The sequence below is a fragment of the Perissodus microlepis genome, chromosome 3 (genome assembly GCF_051167445.1).
Source record: "Perissodus microlepis isolate ML-2025 ecotype Zambia chromosome 3, ASM5116744v1, whole genome shotgun sequence".
Taxonomy (NCBI): domain Eukaryota; kingdom Metazoa; phylum Chordata; class Actinopteri; order Cichliformes; family Cichlidae; genus Perissodus; species Perissodus microlepis.
In genome coordinates this window covers 16,886,782-16,910,953 of record NC_140463.1, presented here as the reverse complement: position 1 = coordinate 16,910,953, position 24,172 = coordinate 16,886,782, and the positions used below count along the sequence as shown (strand labels likewise).

The window sequence follows — 24,172 nt, the reverse complement described above, 5'->3', positions numbered from 1 at the left end:
CAGATTGTCTTTGGGGACAAAGGTGGCTCTCCTCCTCTCAGTCCTGCAGGAAATGCAGCGGAGGCGTCGCCCAGAGGGGAGCCATTGAAATGCTGGGTGAAGAATGTGAGAGGGGTCGTTGGTGATTTTAGCTGCCTGTCTAAGGGTCTGTTGGCTGAAAACCTGTGAGTTCTGACAGGCAGGCCAATGATTTTAGAGCACACTGCAGTGTGCTGCAGTCTGTTCCTGTTAACATGTTTGAGTCTTCAGTACTGAATGGAAAATCCGTTTCTTCCTTTTTTGTGGTTTTGCTTTTTCAAGTACGCGAGTCCATGACGTCGAAGGGGTGAATAGTACCGCCCCCTCGATGGAGCCCCCCCAACCACTGAGCGATAGTCTCCAAGCACTCAGTTTTTGGCCAATAGAAAATAGGAAAAATTATTTTTTTAGCCAATTGGCTCGAGATCTCGATAAAGGGTCGGGACTAGAAAGAAAGGGAGCTAAAAAAAAAAACAACATTTTGACATTTTGACCAGCGTTTGGGTTACATCGAGGTGGCGGTACTATACATGTGGGTGCGGGAACTAAGCCGTCGTGGTTTCCAGTCACAGTTTGCACAGGTTTTCATGGTCTGGACGCTTCAAGGTAAACAGGTTTATGTTGAGATACCTTCATGTTGTAGATGATGAAAGCTGTCAGTGACTTTGACACTGAAAAACTTAAACGTGGTGTTTCTCAGAAAAGTTTGGCACTCATTAGGAGCAACTGTTCTTTGTCAACAATTATTGGCTTTATTGAGGTTTATTTGTAATACTTATGAAGTAAAACGGAACTAAAAGTTCAGTCTGATCTAAAAATATGATTCTAATGTCTGAGTGTTGAGATTTAACAGAGTTATTAACTGTTTTCCACCTTCTGCAGCACACCCTCTTCTCCAGTTTGTCTCTTGCTTTACTTCTGCAGACTGACACAGATCCACATTTATACCTGTGTACTGTGGCTGTGGACATTTGCGTGGCGTGTTTTTATTATTTCTTTCTTCTTTTGAGTGCCAGAGTGCCTGAATGCCTCCCCGTCAAAGTTGGTTGCTGCCGACCCTCCATGGAGGGGTTTCACATTGTTTCTCTTTGGATTTTAATCCTGTGCTTCAGTTTCATTAAAGGTAAATAAAGCTGTTTCTATCAGACTGTAGCTACTTTGACTTAATTTTGTATTTAACTGGTAAGTAATGCTGAGAGATATTTTTCCAATATTAATTTTTAATGTTCACATGGCATTTATTAACCATCCACTTTTCAAAACAACCAAGTTGACACTGTCAGGTTAACACACACGCAGGCACACATCCTCCAACCACACACACCCATATTTTGCTCCATTGCGGTTTATTTCACACCTCAAGCATTTAGTAAAAATGGTAAATGGCCTGCATTTGTATAGCGCTTTTCTACTGTTTGTCCGTGATTTGAACAGCCCAGCGCTGCTCCCGAAGAAGGAAAAACCAATTCTGCAGGGGAGACCTACCTCAGAACTTGTGCAGGTGAAACCAAAGAGAAGATATGCGTCACCATATTTTCTTTGGCTTAGAATAAAGTTGGTTTGGAAACATATTCAGCGATGCTTCATCTCCTGCTTTGCGTTTGTGTGGGCGCCCGTGCTAGCAGTGTCCAAGCATTGTTTTTTTCTTTTTTTCCCCTTTTCATACCGCGCCCCCCCTGCAATGTCTCTGCCCCCCCTTAGGTGGCGGGCCCCACACTTTGGGGAGGTCTGCACTAAAGAGTTCACAATAAGACCATTAGATGTCAGCAAACACCTCATGACTATGTTAAACACAGCAGTAGTTTTTGTTTCTCCAGCAGGACAATCCTGAAACTGCTTCAGTCTCTGTGTTTCCAAACTGAGCTGATAAGTGTTTAAAGTAACATCTGTGTTATTATATGATGGAAATAATGGGTTTACATTAAACTTTAAGTAACTTCTCAGTTTGTTTAATCAGATTTTCTTGAACTTTAATTTGAATTCAAAGAACAAAATCAAAATAAATGAAGTCAGTTGAAGCTGCCACAGTCTGTCAGGGACTGAATCTGGACTTTTAGAGAGCCTGAAATTCAGAAACTGATCCCAGAACAATGAGACACAATAATTGTTTTATTTAGTTGATCTTGTTTTAATAAGTAACTAATAATGAACTCTATTAATGGCACAGCCTTAATAAAGGCGTCCTGCAGCACAGCTCTCTGATGGTTTCATTATTTCCTTCATGCTGAGGAAAAATCATTGTTTCCATGTTTGTCACAGCAGAACTTCATCAGATTGTTGTTGTTGATTTTGTAGTTTGTATATGTGTGTTTGATCTTTTTGAACAAATCAACCAACACAGCAGTGATTTTTGACAGTGTTGTCTCTGACTCACTGTGAAAGGAGTTCTGATGTTGTAGTTGTGAGTGTGTCTGCTCCTCTCTGTCTCCTCAACAGGATCATTTGTAGTGGATGTGACACAGAGCTCCTATCAGGCAGAGGAGAACCACAACATCACACTGGAGTGGACGTTCACCACCAAACCAGACATGCCCATCTCAGCATTGGAGATCCTCTGTAGCCTGAATTATGACTTAACTCTGTATCATCTTCATGATGGTGTCGAGTTCTCAGAGGATGAAGAGTTTTCAGGACGAGTCCAGAGTGACAAAGACGCCCTCAGAGAAGGACGAATCAGACTCCAGCTGTCCAGACTCAGGACTGAGGACTCGGGTCTGTACCTGTGTGAGGTGGACACAGGTTATGGCCGCGGCTCCAACAGCTGCAGAGTCACCGTCTCTGGTAAGACAATTCATTTATACACATGTGATCACTGTGAGCTGTTAAAATAGATCAAGGTTGGATCCTGAGATTTTTGTTTGTAAATCTTACATTTAGTTTTTGAATTTGCAATAACATATCTAACTAAATAAATAAATAACAATAATGCAATTAATAATAATGCATAATGCTCTTTAAATAGTTTCAGCCCTCATTACTGTTTACTGGACCTCAATATATTGACAGCCATCAATGCTTTCTAAAGCATTTAATTGAATTATCAGACTATCAGACATAAACTCTAAGCAGAGTTGGCAAAAGTACAGACGTTCTTTACTTAAGTACAAATACCTAGGTTAAAAAATACATCCCGAAAGACATTTCTACCAGCTATTTTTGTACAAAGGTAATTGATAATTGTGCTGTATTAATATGATAATAAACTAATATAAATACAGAATAATACAAATATTTGAATCTAAATTCTGATACTAATAAATGTTCTCAGTTTGACTCTGTTTGACTCTGTTATGTAGTACAGCTGCAGTTAAAGGAAAAGGCTGTGGAGGGCGGAGTACCTAGTTTGTATTGACTCCATTGTAATGGGTCAATACAAATAGTAAAATGAGTACAGTCAGGGGTCACAATGGGATTCAGCAGGTGGGGAAACCCTAAGATCTGATGTCCATGTCTTTATACCAGACAGTATACAGTTGGTATAAAGGTGGAATTCAGTGAATTAATCTAACCATCATCATCTTAAATTTACACTTCTACACTTGATATAAACCAGCACCACAGCTTCTGCGCACCAGTCCAACACTGTGCTTTACAATAAATTTAGGGCAGTACCACAAGCTTATAAACTTATTTATCCCATAGAAAGCCCCAAGTATTTTCATGTGATATTTGCATAACACAAGCTAGTTAGCTTATTTTTTTTTGGTAGGAATATCCAATATGATTGAAATTATGTAAATGTAAGTTTTAAATGTCCAGTTTATCAAACACCACTGAGCAGTCCTTACTACCAAGTCTAACCCCCTTTCTTCCTCTCTTGTCTTGCTTTCTTATCTTTCTCCATCTCTGAGTGAGATTAGCTCTCTTTCTTTTCTCTTCATGTGAAATACGGCAACTGGATCTTTAGCTACAACACACGGTGCCACAAACTGCAAACAGAGTTTTTTTGTTTGTTTGCTGTTTTTTTTTTTTGTTGTTTTTTACCTGCTACTTAAAAAAAAAACAATAACTCCTTTTGTGTTTCCTGGCTAGTGCTAACCAGAGATGGGCAGTAACGCGTTACTTGTAACGCGTTACTGTAATCTGATTACTTTTTTCAAGTAACGAGTAAAGTAAGGGATTACTATTGCAAAAACGGTAATTAGATTACCGTTACTTTCCCGTAGGAACGCTGCGTTACTGCGTTACTAAAACCGTGATTTTTTTGCGAGAATGTCTCATGACAGTGACGTAAGCGAGTGCGACGTCCGTGACAACAGCTGTGTGCAGATCAACAATGGATCATATATCGAGTGCGGGAGAGAGTATGACCATGCAACGTTTAAAGCGTGGAAGTACTGACCTTACTTTGAGTTTGATTCCATAAAAAGTGACAAAACCATTAGCGTCCGTTGTGGGTGGGAAGAAAACTTCTTTTTACACCGAAAAAAACCCTAAACAAGCTCCGAGTGCGCAACGACGTAATCGGAAATTCACAGAGAAACTCGCGGATACTTCCACTGACCGCTGCGGCACACCTGCACCAGAGCACACCTCCGCCTACCCCACTCCTGCTTTACAGGTGAAAATAGAGCAATAGGACCGCTAGTCTTTGATTTTATTTACTTTCTGCTGTGTTTTACTTGCATCTATTTGAAAGACTGAGTGCAAACACAAAAAAATATTTTATTTTATGTGCTGGAATGTGCAGAAAATAGGTTTAAATGTTAAACTAATTTCTTACAGTCAGAAAATGGTGCATATAATTTAATTTTTGCTTGATGCATAAAGTTAAAAGATTAAAACGGATAAAACAAGTTTAAAAAAAAAGAGACCTTTCCATTTGATTACATTTTGTATGATGGATTATGCAGAAAAAGTAGAATTGGCTTGACAGATCTATGGCTTTATCACCTATTCAGGTTGTAAATCGTGTTTTTAAAAAGTAACTAAGTAAGTAAGTAACTAAGTAATTAATTACTTTTGAAAATAAGTAATCAGTAAAGTAACGGGATTACTTTTTTGGGGAAGTAATCAGTAATTAGTTACTGATTACTTTTTTCAAGTAACTTGACCAACACTGGTGCTAACTAGGTTTTTGAAGCACCACAAAAACAACTTATGGAAACCTGCACTCCTTCTGACCCACTTTCAACCTAAAGCAATGAGTCTCTTTTTGAAAATTTAAGGAGTAGATAGTGCAAATATTTGTGCTTAAATGTACTGAGTAAAAATAAAAAGTTAGCAGAAAAATAATACTCAAGTAAGCTACAGATACCTGAAAATAATAGTTTAAGGGAAAAGGACCCAAACGCAGGCACTGACATAGATGCGATGAGTGAGCTTTATTTACATGAGGTGATGATACAGACAGAGAAGAGATGGGACGGAAACTAAGAACAAACCTAAACTGGGAAAATCTAATCAACAAATCTGAAACCATAACTCACAGGAAAACATGCAGGGATGACACGCAGACAGACCAGTGATGAGCACAAGAGAACACACCCCACATAGCAGACAGGTCTGGCCCAGATCTGGCATCAAGCTGGCACTGCTGGCTGTCATCCAGATATGGGCCAGGCCTGGCGTAGATGGCACTGTTTATGTGATGGCGTGCCACATCTGGCCCGACTGTGGTTTGGTTTATGTGGCCCAGTCTCATAGAAAACTGGTCTGGCCCGGATCCGGCATCAAGCTGGCACTTCTGACTGACTGGTGTCATGGCAGAGTGTATGTCAACCAGATGTGGGCCAGATCTGGCAATGATGGCACTATTTATGTTCCTTTTTTCCTATTTTAGTTAGAAGACCAATACTATACTGCTATGGTAGCCAACGTTTCAAATGCAGGTTTGACAGGTATGTGAGCGTACACTTTATCCAAAACCTAGTGAGGCTTTACTCATCTTTGCAAGTGGGTGGCTGTAGCTCAGTCGGTAGCGTAGGTCACCTGTTGCTCTGAAGGTTAGTGGTTCGATCCCTGGCTCCTCCAGTCTGCATGTCGTGAGTGTAAATGTGTATGAATGTAGTTAAGGAGCACTCAGTTAAGAGAAAGTGTGTGATTGGGTGAATGTGGCATGTTGTAAAGAGCACTTTGAGTAATCTGGGAGAGTTGAAAAGTGATATATAAGAATCAGTCCATTCACCGTCTGAACAGAGTTTCGTCATGTTACTTTTGCACTATTATGTTCCGGGACATGGTCATGCCGGGACATGGTCTAAACGGAGTTCCGTCATGTTCCCACATAGCAAGCAGGTCTGGCCCGGATCTGGTATCAAGCCGGCACTTTTGGCATGATAAGACATATGTCATCCAGATATGGGCCAGGCCTAGGGCTGCATGATTTTGCATAAAATGAGAATCACGATTTTTTTGCTTAGAATTGAGATCACGATTCTCTCACGATTTTCTTTTCCAATATAAATATTTATTGCACTTATTAACTGCACATCAACTTCGTAACAGTTGAGACTGAACATAAAAACAATAAATAAACATAAAAACAACAAATGTTTCACATTTTGTGGTTGCCGCAAAATGTTGTACTGCTTGAAATTCCGTCTCCACCGTTGCTCGACACTGCGTGTATAGAGCAGGTAGTGCAACAATAGATAAATAGTTGCGGGACGGCACTGTGTAGCGTTTGTCTAGGGTGTTGATCATTTTCCTAAATCCCTCGTTTTGCACAGTGTTGATGGGAGCCATATCTTTGGTCAGGTGATAAGTAATAGCCTCCGTAATTTCTTTGTGCCTGCGGGAGTTCGACGGGTATAGGGAAGCGCTGTATAAGGTTCCCGTTATTGATGTTTGGGTGTTTGACGGGGACGGATTTTCTCCAGTCACTTTCTCGTCATCCCTGACGTGCTCTCCGTTGTTTTTTCCCTGCCAATTTTAGCAGCCAGCTTCTGTATCACGTGGTATAAGGCTCCGCCCTTGTCATTTGTTGAGCAGGAAGAGTGAGCGCTTGTTTTCATGCAGATTACGTCCCGGATCAAAATGCGGTACAATCGTTGTCGTCTTTTTTTTTTTTTTTTTAATCGTTGTCATTTGGAAATGAGATCGCACATAAGTATGAATTGAGATCGCGATTTTTTAACGATTAATCGTGCAGCCCTAGCCAGGCCTGGCATAGATGGCACTGTCTATGTGATGGCATGCCACATCTGGCCCGATTGTGGTTTGGTGTATATGGCCCAGGCCCATAGAAAACAGGTCTGGCCGGGATCCGGTAAGCTGGCACTTCTGACTGACTGGTGTCATGGCAGTGTGTATGTCAACCAGATGTGCGCCAGGTCTGGCAATGACACCACTGTTTATGCGATGGCATGCCATATCTGGCCCGATTATGGTTTGGTTTATGTGGCCCAGGCCCATAGCTGGACTGGCCATCGGGCATACAGGGCATTTGCCCGGTGGGCCGATGGTAATTTTTCGTTTTAAATGGGCTGATGTTTTGTTGTTGTTATCTTTTTTTCCTAACCGTGTAAACAGTGAAAGGTGGCGGATTGGACATATGCTGGCAGACGTGTAAAAATAACTCAATTGTTTGGTAGTGGCTATGGTGGAGCTTTCACAGATTCAGTAAAATTAGCAAGTGGTGGAGGCCAGCAGGTGGCTGGGGGAAAGGGGAGGCGGAGGTGGAGAGACCCAAGGCGGCCACCGGTCCAACTGTCAGGTGAAATGAGCTTCAGGTAAGAAGTTATGACCTGCAGTCTATCTGGGTCAGATATAAACCAAGTTTAGGTGGAGTTTATTTTCGTTGTGCTAACTTTTTACAGTCAGTTACAATAACTCGTACTGTGTACTAGCTAGCATGACAGAGTTTCTATACAGTTGGGTGGGTGCTATGATGTTACTGGTGAACTTTATTTTATTCATATGGTTAGTTAGTAGAGTTGCCTACCGTCCTGTAAAAAACGGAATCCTCTGGTATTCAGAGTTAATATTATGCGTTTCGTATTGAGCTGAAAATAAACGGGATTTGTCCCGTACTTCAGCTACAATTAAAAAAAAAAGACAAAAAGCTGGAGTTATTCTGTGTCTTTATGCTTTCAGCTGCCTCTTCTTCTCTCATTCTCCCCCCTCCCTCTCCTGCTGCTACTTCAATCATAAAACTGATCAATGATCAGCTGATCAGCGTTTCTGCCACAAGTCCCGTCTCTCTTGCTTGTTTATCTCCCGCTTTGCGCCAGAAAGAGGAAAGTAGCGGAGGTGGCGTTAAACAGCAGAATCGCCTTTAAACTTGATAAGCTTTTGTTAGAATTTACTTAATATTACTTTCTAGTATCAGCTGATGTTTGTTGGAGCCACGGCCGTAAAAGCTGCTGGTCATGATATCGGTTTGGTTATCTGGTGAGAGGGAAACACGAAGATGAAACCAGGAGATGTCCTTACTGAATCATCAGAGCTGAACAGGTGATGGAGAAACAGGTTTACCTTTTAGGTGACATGAATGGGTTGAAGGAAAGCTATGAACTGTTTCTGAGAGACAAATAACACCAGGATCCTTTTCTATGTAGCTGACAGCTGGTAACTGTGCAGGGGCGGGTCTAGCAAAGTGTTGCCAGGGGGCCAGGTAGAGCATTAACAGGGAAAGGGGGGCACAAACAAATACTTTTCTTTCTTATTCTCATTTAAAATGTCTAGCTTTTAACAAATAATTATCCGAATCTTACAACCAACGTTTTCATCTGATGTCAAATTTATAGAAATCCATTATTGTACAAATACGTTTTTTTCAGGGTCCCAACATAAGTTCTTCAGAAGAAAGTACTGTACATGATGCCAGTATTTTCCCACATTTTCTAGATACTGTACTAGTACTGTGTGTAAAATGCCATCAAAAAGTCAGTTAAGTTTTATTCTTTCTCACCTGTCTTTCTGTCTCCTTTCACTTTTAAAAGGTTGCCATGTTAGAAAAAATATTTTGCCCTGCCATGCCGTTTATTGATGTGGTAAATACATAGTTTATGAAAATATCACTAAATCTGTCATTTATTATTTTTAATATTCAGTAATGGTCATGTCTCACCTCTAGTCTTCTCTGTCTTAATTTCAGGTTTCCACCATATGTTGTAGATAGTTCAGGAAGTTAACTCAACCAAGCAGTCTTTGGGTTTTGGCTAAGTACTGTTTAGAATACCAGAATAGGGAGGATGGTGTAGGTTTAAGTTTATTAGATTGATACATATGTACCAACAAGACAGTGTACATCACTGTCACAACGACATTTGTTTTCATTTAAAGGCTTTATGGTTTTTCCTATACACTCAAAAAAATGAATGAGGGGGATTGTTCAGTGTATATTAATTATTTATTTTCATTTTACTTAAAATATATGTTTTTGTTAAGTTAACATATGCTTTTCTAATCAAGTCTACGTAATTGTGTCTATTATTCAACGTACATAATACTAATGTGTTACTTGATGGCATAACATTTAAGTTAAGTCAATTAGGATCGATATACTTTGTATATCCACAAGGTGGCAGTAATGCAAAAACAGTTGTAATAAAACCGCAAAGAACAACAAGGTTTCACGGCTTGTGCCTGCTCATGCGCAAGACTTCAAATTTAACTTGAAAACGTTGTTTTGGCGCCAAGCTGCTGTTTCTTTGAGAGGTAAGACCACTTTTTCCTTTGACTATGTTGTGTAGTATCTACATGTCGAGCATGGTTATATTTTGCGTTTGTCTTACAAGACATGTTATATCGTTTGCGTGCGCTTGTTCTACATTAGTTTTACTGGGTCCTGGACATGCTTATTTTGTGGACTGTGTAAGAAACATTTTTTATTGTTTTTTGTTTTATTAAGGGATTAGCTACAGGGGTTCATGGGGTTATTTTTTCAAGGGGTTATTTTTTCATTTGCTTTCTTGGGATTCCTTTACTGTAATCCGAGAGTTATAAATATCGAATAGGATAGCAAGGATAGCATAAAGTGACATTTAAAATCCTAAAAGCCAAGGGCGAAAGCCACTGTGACACCATTGTTATGCTCTATCAGTAATCTGTATTATGTAAAAATGGTCTGTAAATACAGCATGTTTCCTAGCGGAGTTATACATACCAACATAGTTATAAATTACAGTTTGTTAAATCACACACTTAATTTTTTAAATAAAATTATTCACGACATATGAGTGGACAGACAATGGAGGTCGACAGACCTGGTGATAATTGCTTCTATAGAAAGTTAGCACATGGCAGTGTCAATCTCTTGCTTTTCTTCTGAGTAGTATTTTATTTAGTTGTAATTCAATCAGTAATTTGCTTCTTGAAATTAAGTAATGAATTTCTTGTTTTACTTTATAAATTTCAGATCCGGGCCTTTACCTGCTCCCTCCTATACTGATGTGGTGTATGTGGTACTGCTGAGCTTGTATGTGGTATGTGAACTGTTATACTTTTAAAAACAAAACTGTTTTATAAGTTAAGTTTTCTTTAGTGACCCATCCCATGCCCCTGTTATTTCTTCTCCAGATCTGAACCATTGTAAAGGTTGCAGTTCAAGGGCCTGAGGTATGAAATTCTTTTCAGATCAGCTGTGATCAATATTTTTTGGAACTTGATAAATAACAATAAAAGCTGTAATGGCTCCATTAGCATTTTGTGTAAATGTTTGTGTTAAAATTATAGCTTTAATGAGGTCTTTCTACATTAGTTTTAGTTATAAAGTATGTATATGTGTACATATAGTATGTATATTTACAGTACAGTATGTTGTGTTTGTTGACATGTTTTCAGGTGGAAGCAGAATTTGTGAGGATTACTACTGCTCCACTTGTTCCAAGGCTTTTTACACAACTTGACCAATACACCAATGACCAGCTCATAAAAGTCTTCAAGAAAAAAGGAGGCACTGCAGTGAAGAAAATTAGACAAATTTTGGCCCCAGCCACAAAGGTGCGTTATTCAGCAAATTCAGTTATACAGCAAAATATTATGGCTAATAAGATCACTTTCAAATTTAAACAGCTAGTGTATGGTAGCTGCACATTGTACTTATATTTATATTAAGCAAGACAGAGTTTGGTGCTCAAAACTTTGGAAAATTAAAATTACCTACACATATGTAAAATCTGATCCCTCAATTTCGGGTTAAACCATAAGTGAATGGTTTTTATGTTAAAGATCAGTTTTTGAATGCAAAAAAGATGATGTATTAGTTTGTCTTTACCTCCATTATGGACATATATAATGTGGTGGAAACCCTGCCCAACAGGTTAACTATTCATGTCCATGTGATGATTAGTTGGTCTTGTGTACATGTCTATCTGTGCAGTGGATATGTCATTCATTTTGCGTATAATGTGAGTTTGTGTCATCCTAAAGTATTTCTGTTTTCTCTTCCTGTATCTCTGCCACTCTCTACAGAAGGAAACTATTGAAAAGGGGAGGGAGTGTGTCCTCAGGGCACTACCTTTTTACCTGAATGAAGACCCAAGCATCCTCTTCAAAGAATAATTGGTTGGTAATTTTAGTTTAGTTTTTTATCTGTATTAAACCAAATTTTGAATAACTAATGTTGTTGCATGTTGTAATGTTGTTGTTGTTGTAGTTTGCATGGAACCTGTTTAAATGTTTTGGGAAATCTTCTTGTATACCCAAACTATTTATATTTATTGTTGAATCTGTAGTCTAAAATAGTGGCTCACTGGGGTGCATGTTCCTAATATTGTGTTTACTTCATTAAACTGGACGCCATTTTTCTATGTTTTTGTGTCTAAGCTACAGCTACAGCTGTTCAGAGGGAGCTGGAACAAATTACCCTTGCTATCTTCACCATCGAAAGAGTTGATGCTAGCACTCCTCCAGCCATCTCGGGTGTTCTGCATGACCTGGAAGACCTGGCCTCTGCATGTGCACTCTTAATGGGTGGGATATATGCACTGAATCTCAGTTAACCTCAAGACTGAAAGCTTTCTTTGAAGTACTTCAGAAGCTCTTCCTTCATCTGTATGTCAGCAGACTCTTGACCAAGGTACAGATGCTCAAGAATAAACTGAATGAATAAGCCAACCCTTAATTTGGATGATGAATGTTCTGTCAGATGGACAGAAGTTTTTCGGAGGCTGAATGGGAATAAAGTGGTAATTTGTTGAAAATGACAGATAAAGGGAAAATTACATTTAAGAGAAATTTTGAAAATTTTGAAAAGTTTGTAAACTACTACAATTTGAGAGATTTTACTCTTGTGGGAGGGGGGCGGGGGATTTAATTGAGATTCAAAGGATTTAATTGAGAGATGATACTGCACCAGAAATGTTGAAGGGTGGTGTGTATATTAGCGTTCAAGGCATATTGTTATGAGGTGGAAATATGTTCATATTCTGTTTGTGCTACATTGTGTGCATTGTAAAGGTAATTGCAATACATACTAAGAATAAGGGTAATTTAGGAATACAGGATGAATGTATATTTTGCGGACTTTTAAAGACGAACAATTGTTTCCATGTTAAAATGTTTACAACTCAAGCTTTTTGCCCAAACACTGGTAAAATAAACGTTGACAGTGGCAAGTGTTAAATGGTTACTGCTGTGCTGTTGCAAAAAAACTGAACGCTGACAAGCTGTTTTATTGTTAGACCATAATGTTGGCATGTTTTATTAAAGTTTTATTTGGGATGGTGATATAATTTTCTTTGATTGCTAATATCAGTGGACTATTTATTATTATTATTATTATTATTATTATTATTATTACATTATTTTTTTACTGTGGCTGTTGAGGTGGACACTTCACTTTGCATTGTTAAAGGAAAGCACTTCATTGGCGTTGTGTTACTGGAGTGACCCTAAGCAATCATTGCAAATAGCAACTTTGCTATCCATTTTAGACACTAAAAGAAAAAAAACTCCACAGACCTTACTAGCATCACATGTGCATAACTCAAGTGTCATCTTATCAACATGTTATGTGGTCTTCAATGTTTTTTTTCTTCTATTTCTGGCAGATACAGACATTTAATTTAAAGTCGTGATGTTGCATCTGTCTACATACTGTTAGTTACTGACCCCAAAGAGCTGTTGTGTTTTGTTTCGGACCGGTTTTACACAAATGCTCACTGAATGTGTTGGCAATAAAAGAAATTTAAAAAAAATAAGTTGGATGTACTTAATTCATTTGTGTGGAACCTGTTGACAAAATAGATTTATGTAAAACTAATTAGTAAAGCACAAGGTGGCTGAAAATATAATATTTGAATTAATCTAACTTAAATTTAACATTTTACTGCCACAAATAAGAAATGTGTTGAAGTAACTAATCTAAACTATCTAACCTGTAAATATATCATCTGTGTTCATACAACATAACTTGATTTAGGTAGTCTTAAATATCTCTTGTTAATCTTAAGTAGTTTTTTAAAATTAGATGAACTAAAGATTTTTGCTTTAAACTAACACAATGCAATTTCGTGGAACCTGTTGACAAAATAATTTTAATTAAAGTCAACGTTTCATTTTTTTGAGTGTAATACCTGGTGGGCCGGTCTCTAGTCAAAATGCCCGGGCTGATTTTTTGTCCCAGTCCAGCCCTGCCCAGGATATTTATATATCCTGCTATGGTAGCAAACGTTTCAAATGCAGGTTTGACAGGTTTGTGAGTAGAAATGGACCAATTCGATATTACGTATCGGTATCAGTCCGATACTGACCTAAATTACTGGTTCGGATATCGGAGAGAAATAAAAAACGTAATCCGATCCATTAAATATCACGAAAGCGCCTCACAAAACTTGCGACATGGCGTAACTCAGCTCATAACGTTAGCACGTCGGAGCAGTATGCATCACGTGATAGAGCGGCTGTGGCGTGTGAGACCTGTCGGCGGTCTGGTTGAGCATTTGGAGCCTCGCTACAAAACTGGCATTTCATCTCCGAGAAAGTTATCCCAGAGAGAAGTAAAGCAAGTGTGTAAGTTCATCTCTGAATGGTTTTAAAGCATTCCCACGTTAAGCTTAACACCAAATATATGGAGCGACTGCCTCTTCTCTCCCCCTCCCTCTCCTGTTGCTAATTCAGTCATGAAACTGATCAATGATCAGCTGATCGGCTTTTCTGTCGCCACCCTCGTCTCTCTTGTTTGTTTTTGGTCCACTTTGCACCAGAAAGAGGAAACCAGCACCTGAACAACAGCAGCACGTTTAAGCTTGATAAGTTGTTGCTAGAATTTATTTAATATTACATTCTACACCAGGATGCTTTTCTGCGTAGCTGACAGCTGGTAAGTGTGCAGGGGCGGGTCTAGCAAAGTTTTGCCAGGGGGGCAGGTAGGGCATTAACAGGGAAAGGAGGGCACAAAGACATACTTTTCTTTCTTATTCTCATTTAAAATGTCTAGCTTTTAATAAATAATTATCTGAATCTTACAACCAAAGTTTTAATGTAACATAAAATGTATAGAAATCCATTACTTTATATAGTAACCATTAAGTCTAATATACCGTAGAAAGCTATAGTACTTTTTCAGTCTGGAGTTCTGTGCAAGAAAGATGTTGAATCTATTTAAATATTGTGGAAAAATAATTGATTTCTGTGCATTTGTTTTACATGTGTAGTAGATTATGTTTATTAAGCATTATAAGGCGGAGGGTGGGGGGTGGTTCCCTATTTTTATTTTTATTTTTTTTGCTGGGAGTTTGCAACCCTATTAGGTTGTTTAATATTTCTGCTAAGTACTCTTTAAAATACCAGAATAGGGAGAATGGTGTAGGTTTAAGTTTATTAGATTGATCGGTATTGCTAAACTATGAGATATTTTGTGCAGTGTATTTTTTGCATACAGGTATAACAGAATAGCTTTAGTGTTTAATTTTTTTAAAATTCGAGTATGAACCTATACAAAATGCAGCACGATATTAAAAAAAACAGTTTTGTTAAATTTGCAGATATCCAAATTTATGATATCAGTATCGGTATCGAACATAAAAAAGTGGTATCGTGCCATCTCTATTTGTGAGTGTACACTCAAACCTAGTGAGGGTTTGCCAGAGGTAATCCACACATGGGCCAGCAGAGGACCACCAGTGTGTCTGCAACTGGCCTTGTGCTGGCCCATGTGTGGGCCACATCTGGCAAACCCGATCTGGGCCACCAAAGGGCCGTCATTCTTTGCGGTATGTGGGCCATGTGTAAGTACATTTTGTGGGCCAGATCTTGGCCATACCAAATTTTCTATGTGGGATGTTAATGTGATCTCAGGTCTCCCACTCAGAGACACAGGCCTCCGAGTGTCCAGCATTCAGACGGCTACCTGAGGACACTCTTCGTGTGAGAGAAAATCTGCTCACACAGATATGTAGAGCCAAATACTGTCAATAAGGCCTCTGCAATGTTCTGAAGACAGTTAAACTTGTCAGGTAGTCATGACCAGCAGGTGAAAATACAAGCTCCATGAACACGCACAGCTGTGGATTCCAGCAGCGTTCGTAGTTCTGCAAACTTTGACCCCCACAGAGTCGAGCTTTCCAGTTCAATCAGCTGCATTTCAATGTCCTCTGTGTCCAGCCAGTTAATGCGAGAGAAATCCAGCTGCTCATTAAAACTTTCTGGTTTGATCAGAAAAGAAAACATTGGTCCATACACCTGAAAGTCCAGAAAACGCATAGTGAATTCTGTCTTGAGTCTACGGATGTATCTGTGTATCTCTGTGGTGCTGATGCTGCACTGAGCTGACAGCTCCTGAAGCATTTGAAGTGTTGGAATGTGGAAATTTCAACATCGCTTGAAAAAACGGACAGATAGCAACGTCCCCAAGTTATTTTAGCCAATTACAAGTTGAATCTGGTACTTGGGGTTGTTAGCTAAGATACCATCATTAAGAAGCGGCACAACTAATGTGTCTATGCGAGTTAATTTGCGATGTGCACCACTGGCCCAGCCATTTATTTTTTTAATGCACCTTCTCAGATTAATTCACTGCGTGTCGTGCCATCAGTTAACCCTTTGCATGTCAGCTGTGGCACAAGTGCCCAGGGTTGCCGACCCCTGCACTAAACCAAGAAAGCACAGAAACCAAAACCAAAGAACTAGAAAGTCTTAACCAGAATAAACCTAAAAACAAAATATAATAATAATCAAAACAAAACCACTCAGTCCACAGACTCAGGACCATGACATTTTCAGATATCTGTAGGTACCATAAGTACCATAACAAAGTATTTATGCTTCCTTACTTCCCACCTCTGACTCGAAGCATACATCAAATTGATACCTGTTAATGACCAAACCACAGAACTGTTATAAATATATTGTTATAACTTCTTTTTTTGTAGTAACTACAAAAAATGACAAAAAAAATTTTTTTCTAGCAGACTGTAAAAATGTTTATTTTTACAGTTTCAAAAGAGTTTGTGAGGCCTGAGTCACTTCTAGTGCATCATGTGGACATTAGATGAACTGCAGTTTGTCCTTCCTCAGTCCAGGCTTCATTTTTCAGTCCTGAAGGTAGCAAAATAATCTCTGCTAACTACAGGGTGGAATTATATTGTGATATTGATTTGTATTTGTATTCTGAGAAGTACATGCATACGAGACATGATCCTCAGAGGGAATCAAATACAAGATTAGAGCAACTTAATTCACTTCCATATTTTTCATACTGGCATACTTTTTTCCATTTCAGAACCAAAACCTGGGAAGACAAAAACAACACAGCAGCCCAGAAACCTCCAACCACCTCCTGTGAATAAAGGGACTGAAGACACAGGTGAAAAATACTCAAGTGTAACATTTAAGCAGCTGGTTTGTAGCAGCTGTCCATGAGGACCACTACAATTTTTAATCTACTCAGAAACACAGGCCTACAACTTAAAAAAAAAATTTAAAAGTATATTCAAGATAATTTCAAAAATCTAAGCTGAATTAAAGGTCTGAGCAGTGTGTCACATGGTTACTGTTAGTATGAGGTTTAAATATGAATGAAACAAATAAAGATGGTGTCACAGAGAGGTGACAGGTGGCAGAAACAGATTTTAGATAATGTAACATCAAACTGTGACAATATGAAAACTGTTCTCTCATCTTAGATCGCTTATGAAAATATATTGTGATGTAAACAACAGGCAATAATATATCCTTGTAACTACAGCCTTAGTTTACAGCACACACAGTTGGGGTTTGATTAAAAATCAGCACAATGTCAAATATAAATAAAGCCCTGTGCCCCCCTTTCTGAATAAAACTGGTTATTTCCTATTTCCACCTCCTGTCTGTGACATATTATATATATATTAAGCTCTTTTTCAACACTGACACTGAATCACATCCATGTCATTGTGCATTCATGTTGCAATCAATGTTTTATTGTTTTTGACAGGTAGACGAGAACTGATCGCTGCTGTGGTTTTCTTTGTCCCGTTGATCCTGGTGTGAGGACATGGATGTTTGCTTATGAAGAAGCGTGAAGAGTGAGTAACTCATCAGAGACAGAAAGTTTATGTTCTTAAAGTTTTATTAATAATGTAAATGTAAATAATCAGAGCACTTTTAACAGATTTTAGTTTACCTTTGTTTTTAGTCACATTTTTTCAAGTTTGTTAAACTTGTAATATTCAGAATAACTCTGTGAATCTTTAAATTGTCTTTCTGTGTTTAAGCAGAGTGACTAATGAAGAAGGTCTCAACGTGTGAAAACCAGCAAAAAAAATCAGAAACAGAGAGGTCCTTCACTGACGACATGCATCAAGCTTTTATTATTTATTCATTTCTTTCTTGAACATTTTTATGTGCATTGTTTCACTTTCCATAAATGACTGCTTGAGATTCACTGACTGAAATCAATGTTTTATTGTTGAATGTATTTTTTGTACTGCAGTGTTTAGTTTAAAACAACTATTATAGTTAATATGTTACAATTAAAGTCTGACATCATGGATGGATAAAAATACACCTGAGGGTGTCGCAGGAGATACCGGAGAGCACAACAAAGAGTCTGTTTGGCAGATTAATAACATCAGGTGTACCATCAAACAGCAATGTTTGTAAGTTATCTCAGGGCAACAGTTCATAATAAGCTAAAACTAAGACATTTAATAAATAAAGCACACATTTTCTATATCATCTGCATTGTTTAAGTGTCAAAAAGAAGGTTTCTGCATATCTACATACTCGGCCAGTAAAACAAATCCAGGTGTTTGTAAATATGTTCACCTGATAATGTGATATTTTCCATGTTACACTAAATTAAACCAATTAACTGTGTATTTAAAATGGTTTTAATCACTGTTGAATGTATTTAGTTTTACTCAGTTGTCTTGCTTGGATTTGTAAGTCTCCTTTTTTTTCTTGTTTTAAGATCCAGACACTGTGAAAAATGAAAAGAAAAACAGATTATTTATTTATTTATTTTTTAATAAAGCTGAAATCATTACTCAATGTTGTTTATGGTCAGGCCCTCAGGCAGCACTGTGTTAAACACACACAATCCTGTGGTGGAAATCCAATCGGACCTTTGGATCTGGTGAATCAGCTCCTTTTGAATTCTGCAATACTTACAGTCAGGTGTACAGTAGCTATGCTGGACTTCTACTTATTTTAACAAACACATGAGATATAGTACAAACAACAATTCAATGCACAGCACAGTCCTGTGCGTCATCACCGGTCTAGTTGATGCTAACATCTCCACACCATTCACGGTCAGTGTGGCAAATGTGATGGCATTTCTACGTATCAGTCTGTGTTTTCAGTGCTCACTGTTCACCTCACAGTGTGCACCAATGAATGTGATCTTACCTGAGAGCCTGTTTTTTGGTTCACTGAGAAATGAAGAGAGAAAAATCAATTAGTTTTGATTTTTATGGGATGTCTCTTCAGGAGATCATGCTGCTTGTTACACATCGGCTCTCAGCCTTCACTGCTGTTTTGATGCTTTAGCACTTCTCCTCTGCAGAGGTAAATATATACAGTTACAGGTTGGGCACATACGGATCTTGCCAACCAGAATTCAACCAAATCTAAGCCATTATTTATGTTTATCCCACTGAGCCATGTGCTGCTGATCAGAGGTAAATAAGTCGCAGTGGTGCCCAGCTCTTCCAGCCTCAATTGCCTTTAAGTTGCTTCTGATGTTGTCACCCCGAGTTTCTAACAAAGGTTATCGATACACCATTAGCCTTGTACAATGCTAAGCACTCCAAGATCCATGTGTGGAGCAATGAGCGGTAGTCGTTCTTGTAGTCAATCCAGGCAGTGCTCAGGTCAGGTTCCTCTGTCTGATCTAAGAGTCCTGTTGTACTGATCTCTCAACCAGGAGCTGGTGCTTTGACCTGCTGGTGTGCTCATGTATTGATTCATGTGGGTATTCAGCTTGGTAGCTATGATACCTGAAAGGAGCTTCCATATTGTAGCGAGACAGGTAATCATCTGGCAATTTTATGATATCCCACCCTTATGGGGATCATTCATCAGCAGCATTGCTCTGCCATTTATATATAAACATATATAAATAAAACCACTTTTTTTTGCATTAGTAATTCCTTTTGTGCATAATTTTATATTATCGTTAATAATAAATTAATTAAAGCAACAAAACAACCCGAAGAGCCGGTTCGAAGCCGAAAGAGCTGGCTCTTTTTAGTGAGCCGAGCCGAAAGAGCCGGTTCTCTAAAAAGAGCCGGAAATCCCATCACTACTGAAGACTGTTATCCGCTTCGCTGTCACCAGCCGTGAGAAAGTCTTTTTTCCCTTAGAAAGTTCAAGACCCACCGCTCGCGCAATCTGTCTGCGCATGCGCATCCCAACGACTGACCCCCGTCCACTCCCGGGAGGTTATAGTATGACGTGTCTGACGTCACTCTCTCTCTCTCTCTCCCTGTCATTTATTTGGCTGGAAACACATATTAACAAATTGCTAAGTGATAAACTATGGAATGCCAGGACTGCCATAATGAATTAATTAAATACACCATTAAATAATTAATTAAATGTGGCAATAATTAATGAAAATGTGAAATAAATAAATAATTAGTTAAATGTGTCAATGATTAATTCATTAAATGTGTCAAAAACATTTTTTAATTAATTATTTAGGTAAGGCTGCACTTTTTGCAGCGATCTCATATAGAAAACTATTCCGCGCGTATATAAAACAGGTCCGCGGCTCCGAACCGTAGTAAAGGGACCTCTGGCTAATACATCAGCTAGAGGTCCCTGGTTGATCAGGTTCCGTGTTGGGCCCGTAGCCGAAAACTAGCTTTACTTTGTCACATCTTCTTTTATATATATTAAAAATAATGGTTTATATTATTTATAATGTATTATAATGCAATTGCAAGTGTTTTTCTTTTTGCAGGTGTTTTTCTTTTTGCAGCATTTTTCTTTTTGCAGAATTTTTCTTCTTCTTCTGAAGTTGCAGTCCGTTTGGCCTCTCAGGGCCACCATAGATATCCTTCTAATGTGACATGTTTTTAGTGCTCACATGTAAATTACGCGGTGTGAACGTCATAACTTTAGAACAAGGTGACGTAGGATTTTCAGAATAGTGCCTCAGGTCCGTCTGCTAAAAATCTCTGACAGGTTTGATTTGTGTAATACTGGTTGTACCATTAGAGGGAGCCACACATCAAAATGTTGCCATCCAGCAGCAAAGAGCCAGAGGAAATGAAAGACCCTGAAGTGAACACGATGTGTTTCAGTCTGTGGAACAAAGTTAAAAATGATCTAGAAATGTGTCACACACTTCAGAAATGTAGAAGTTTGTATGTGATGAGCCTGTTAACATCCACCAGGACACCAGTGAAATACTGAAGGTACAGCTGTGTTTTAGCCACATGTTAAACCAGCAGATGCCTCTGAGCCAGATGTGTGTGTCTGTAATTAAAAGTGTGTATTCTATTTTATGTGTGTGTGTGTGTGTGTATATGTACAGTATGTTAATAATTTACATTTGCAACAGTAGGCACTGTGTGCTGTATCACAATTTTTTTTTTTTTTTAAATTTTGTTTTATTGTAAACACGTTTATTGTATTTTTATTCTAATATGCTGGTTTGGTGCTTCCATGGTGTGGTGGATGACGCGATGCTCTGACACTTTTAGAGTTTGGTGAATTTGGCCGAAACCGAGTTGTCACTTTAAGAATAATCAGTTTCATGTAATAAAATTACAAGAAGCGTTATTTCCTTGTTTTACGTTTAGGTCCTCGTTTGTTGTTTTAGAATAGCTACATTCCGCCGTGCTTTTTTAAAAGGCATATTTTTGATTCATAATTAAAAATTGGTCATTCATTCATGTAATCCCACCAATTAATTCCACTTTGTGTTTTTGAGTTATGTAGTTAATGCTGAAGTCCGCTGTCTAAATTTCGCATTCTTATTTGACTCATATTTACTTTAACACCTTCTGCTATGTTTTGAAATGAACGACATCCTTAAAAAGAAATATTCAAACTACTTTGGGTAAGTATGAGTGTGTGAAAAGTAGAATGTTGTTAACACGTAGGGATCACCCCCAAGACCCTTAATGTCTAACCTGCAGATAAAATTGAGGGGCAGGTAGCAGTAATGGGGTGAATGAGGCTACTGCAGCAGCCACACCCACCAGCCTCTAACTAATGCACCTCCCAAGGCGTTCAGGGCCCTGTTTGTGTGGTGATATGTTGTGAACCTAATGACTAGAGTGTAATTAAAAAAAGAGGAAGCGTGTGAGACATGTTGACATCCTCGTCTCTACAAGCAGTCCAAAATGTAAATCTCAGAAGTGAAAATGACACAAAATACGTGGACTGGACACCATTTAAGAACTTTAAAACATGAGAATCAGAATCAGAAAGACTTTATTTATCCCCAAGAGGCAATTAACATACAACAGAGCAGATAACCTTGAAGATAAGAACAATAAGAACAGAATACACAGAATATACAGTTTTAAAATTACAGTTTAAAATTAAAGTGACTGAAAGGTGAATAAATAACTGTAAGTGACTAAGAGTGAATAAATTGTCTGTAGTATAAGAAGAGTGTAGAGTAGTTTTTGTTTCTGGTGTGGGAAATGGTCTTATCGGCTGGAGTTAAAAAGCAGAGTGGCTTTGGGGACAAAGGTGGGTCTCCTCCTCTCAGTCCTGCAGGAAATGCAGCAGAAGCGTCACACAGAGGGCAGCCATTGAAACGCGGGGTGAAGAATGTGAGAGGGGTCGTAGATGATTTTGGCTGCCTGTCAGCCTGTTGGCTGAAAACCTGTGCCAGAGTTCTGACAGGCAGGCCAGTGATATTAGAGCACACTGATGCAGTGTGCTGCAGTCTGTTCTTGTTCTGAAGGCTGAGGGAGTGGAACCAGCAGGTGATGGAGAAGGTCATGATGCTTTCCGGGAAGGCATAGTAAAAAGTCATCATGATGGCTGTGCTGACTCCAAAGGAGTTGAGTTTCCTAAGGAGGTGTAGCCGTTGGTGGCACCTGAGAATCTCCTCTGTGTTGGCAGAGAATTTCAGGAGGTTGTCAAAGATGGTTCCCAGGTATTTGTACTCCTCAACTACCTCCGCTGGCTTCCCGTGGATGGTGGTGGTGACTGAAGCAGCCAGATCCCTCTGCCTACTGGAGAAGGTCACCACCATCTCTTACCACCATCTCAAACCTGGTGTAGAAAGCGTTGAGGTCGTCAGGGAGGGAGGAGGGGTTCCTGCCCTCCACCTGGATGGTTCTGGGGGTGATGACCACAGTATTCACAGAGGCCATGGTTTTGAGGCCCTGCCAGGCTGAGTGGAGGTCCCCTGTGGTGAATTTTTTTTCAACTGTGTTTTTCTACTCCAGTTTAGCAGTTTTTATGGCCCTCTTGAGCTCCTGGTTGACCTCCTTTTTGCAGAGCCGGTAACATGAGAAAAGCACAAGAAAAAAGCTGAAGTCAGAAAAGGTTAAAAGGTGAAATACTCGACCACTTGTAGTCTTAATCATGTTGAAGTGGTCTCTGTAGTGCAATACATAACTATACTACAGCACACTGTGCAACCTAAACTTTACACCTATTATATTAAAGTTTTCCACACTTCCTAAAAGACACTTCTTGAAGTCTTCCGCCCTTTTGCCTAAACTTTAAACACAAATACTCTACAAAAAAACAAACAAACAACAACCACACAAACACATTCAAAGCTGGTTAAACTCAGAATCACACCGTTTCACTATGACTCTGTTACTTCTGACCTTTAATAACCTATTTATGCCACTGTTACTGGGCGTAAACTCACTTGTCAGTAGTGCACAGATCTTATCTGCAGTCTGGAATTCTGCTCTTATCAGAGCAGCAATAAAGAGTTCATAACATTTCTGAAATTTGCAATATGTGGTTTTGAATTGGTTTGTGTGTGTGTGTGTGTGTGTGTGTGTGTGTGTGTACCATGGCTAAATATCTTTGTGGGGACCAAAAGTTGAAATTTTATTGTACTATTGGGACAAGCAGCCCTTATAGGGACAAAATCACCATCCCCATATGTCTGAAGGAATTTTTGAGACTCAAAATGCGGTTTTAGTGTCAGGGTTAGAGTTATGGTTATGGTTATAGTAAGCAGCTATAGGGAAAGCATTATGTCAATTAGATGTCCCCACAAAAATATGAAAACACAACTTTCTATGTGAAAAAATCTCTGAGTTCATAACTTTGTAATGATTAATGATTCAGGAACCTTTGTACGAATGTATGAGTCAATCCAGGCTTGAGCAGCAAAACCTATGATTGTTCAAAGTCCAACAACAATACTTAGAAGAAGCAGGAGACACAGAGGCTGCTATTCCAGTGCTTTGAAAAACATTTGTTCGAGGTAGGATTTCTTATTTTCTGTATCGTCACATCCCTGCCACAGACCAACAATATAATTGGCTGTTCCTTCTTGGAGGTTTTATCAGAGAATCAGTTTCAGTGTGACAGAAAGTGGTTTGAGCATTTTGCTCAAGATCACATTCATGAATTTCCACTGTTGTCTAATGCCACTTAGCTTGAGTGAGTAAACACCCACCACTAGAGTCTGTTTGAAGACTATGGGTGAAGTCAGTGAGTGTTGGGAGAGAGACTCCAGTTTTTACCAGGTTTTGAATTTTGCACCATTTTGTAGAATTTACCGCAATGGATTAGTCTGTACCATTTTGTGTGTGTCCACATTGTTAGACATTGTTGAAGAGTTGTTGACTCTCCTTCTGAGGAGTTACTAGAAAACTGCAGTGAGAGACAGTTGTTGCTCAGT

The 24,172-nt window shown here is 38.9% G+C and overlaps 1 protein-coding gene and 1 long non-coding RNA gene across 2 annotated transcripts; both read left to right on the top strand.

Moving 5' to 3' along the window:
• The first annotated feature begins 528 nt into the window (after nucleotides 1–528).
• Nucleotides 529–18,673, top strand: LOC146390216 (uncharacterized). Its single transcript, XM_084923265.1, has 5 exons — nucleotides 529–1,141; nucleotides 2,455–2,799; nucleotides 16,628–16,711; nucleotides 17,321–17,411; nucleotides 17,604–18,673. Exons 1-4 carry the CDS (start codon nucleotides 1,081–1,083, stop codon nucleotides 17,374–17,376), a joined length of 546 nt encoding a protein of 181 aa, XP_084779391.1. The 5' UTR covers nucleotides 529–1,080; the 3' UTR covers nucleotides 17,377–17,411; nucleotides 17,604–18,673.
• On the top strand, nucleotides 4,053–10,950 carry LOC146390217 (uncharacterized). Its single transcript, XR_014799807.1, has 3 exons — nucleotides 4,053–10,388; nucleotides 10,483–10,521; nucleotides 10,747–10,950. It is a non-coding gene; the product is annotated as an uncharacterized LOC146390217 (long non-coding RNA).
• Nucleotides 18,674–24,172: the final 5,499 nt, after the last annotated feature.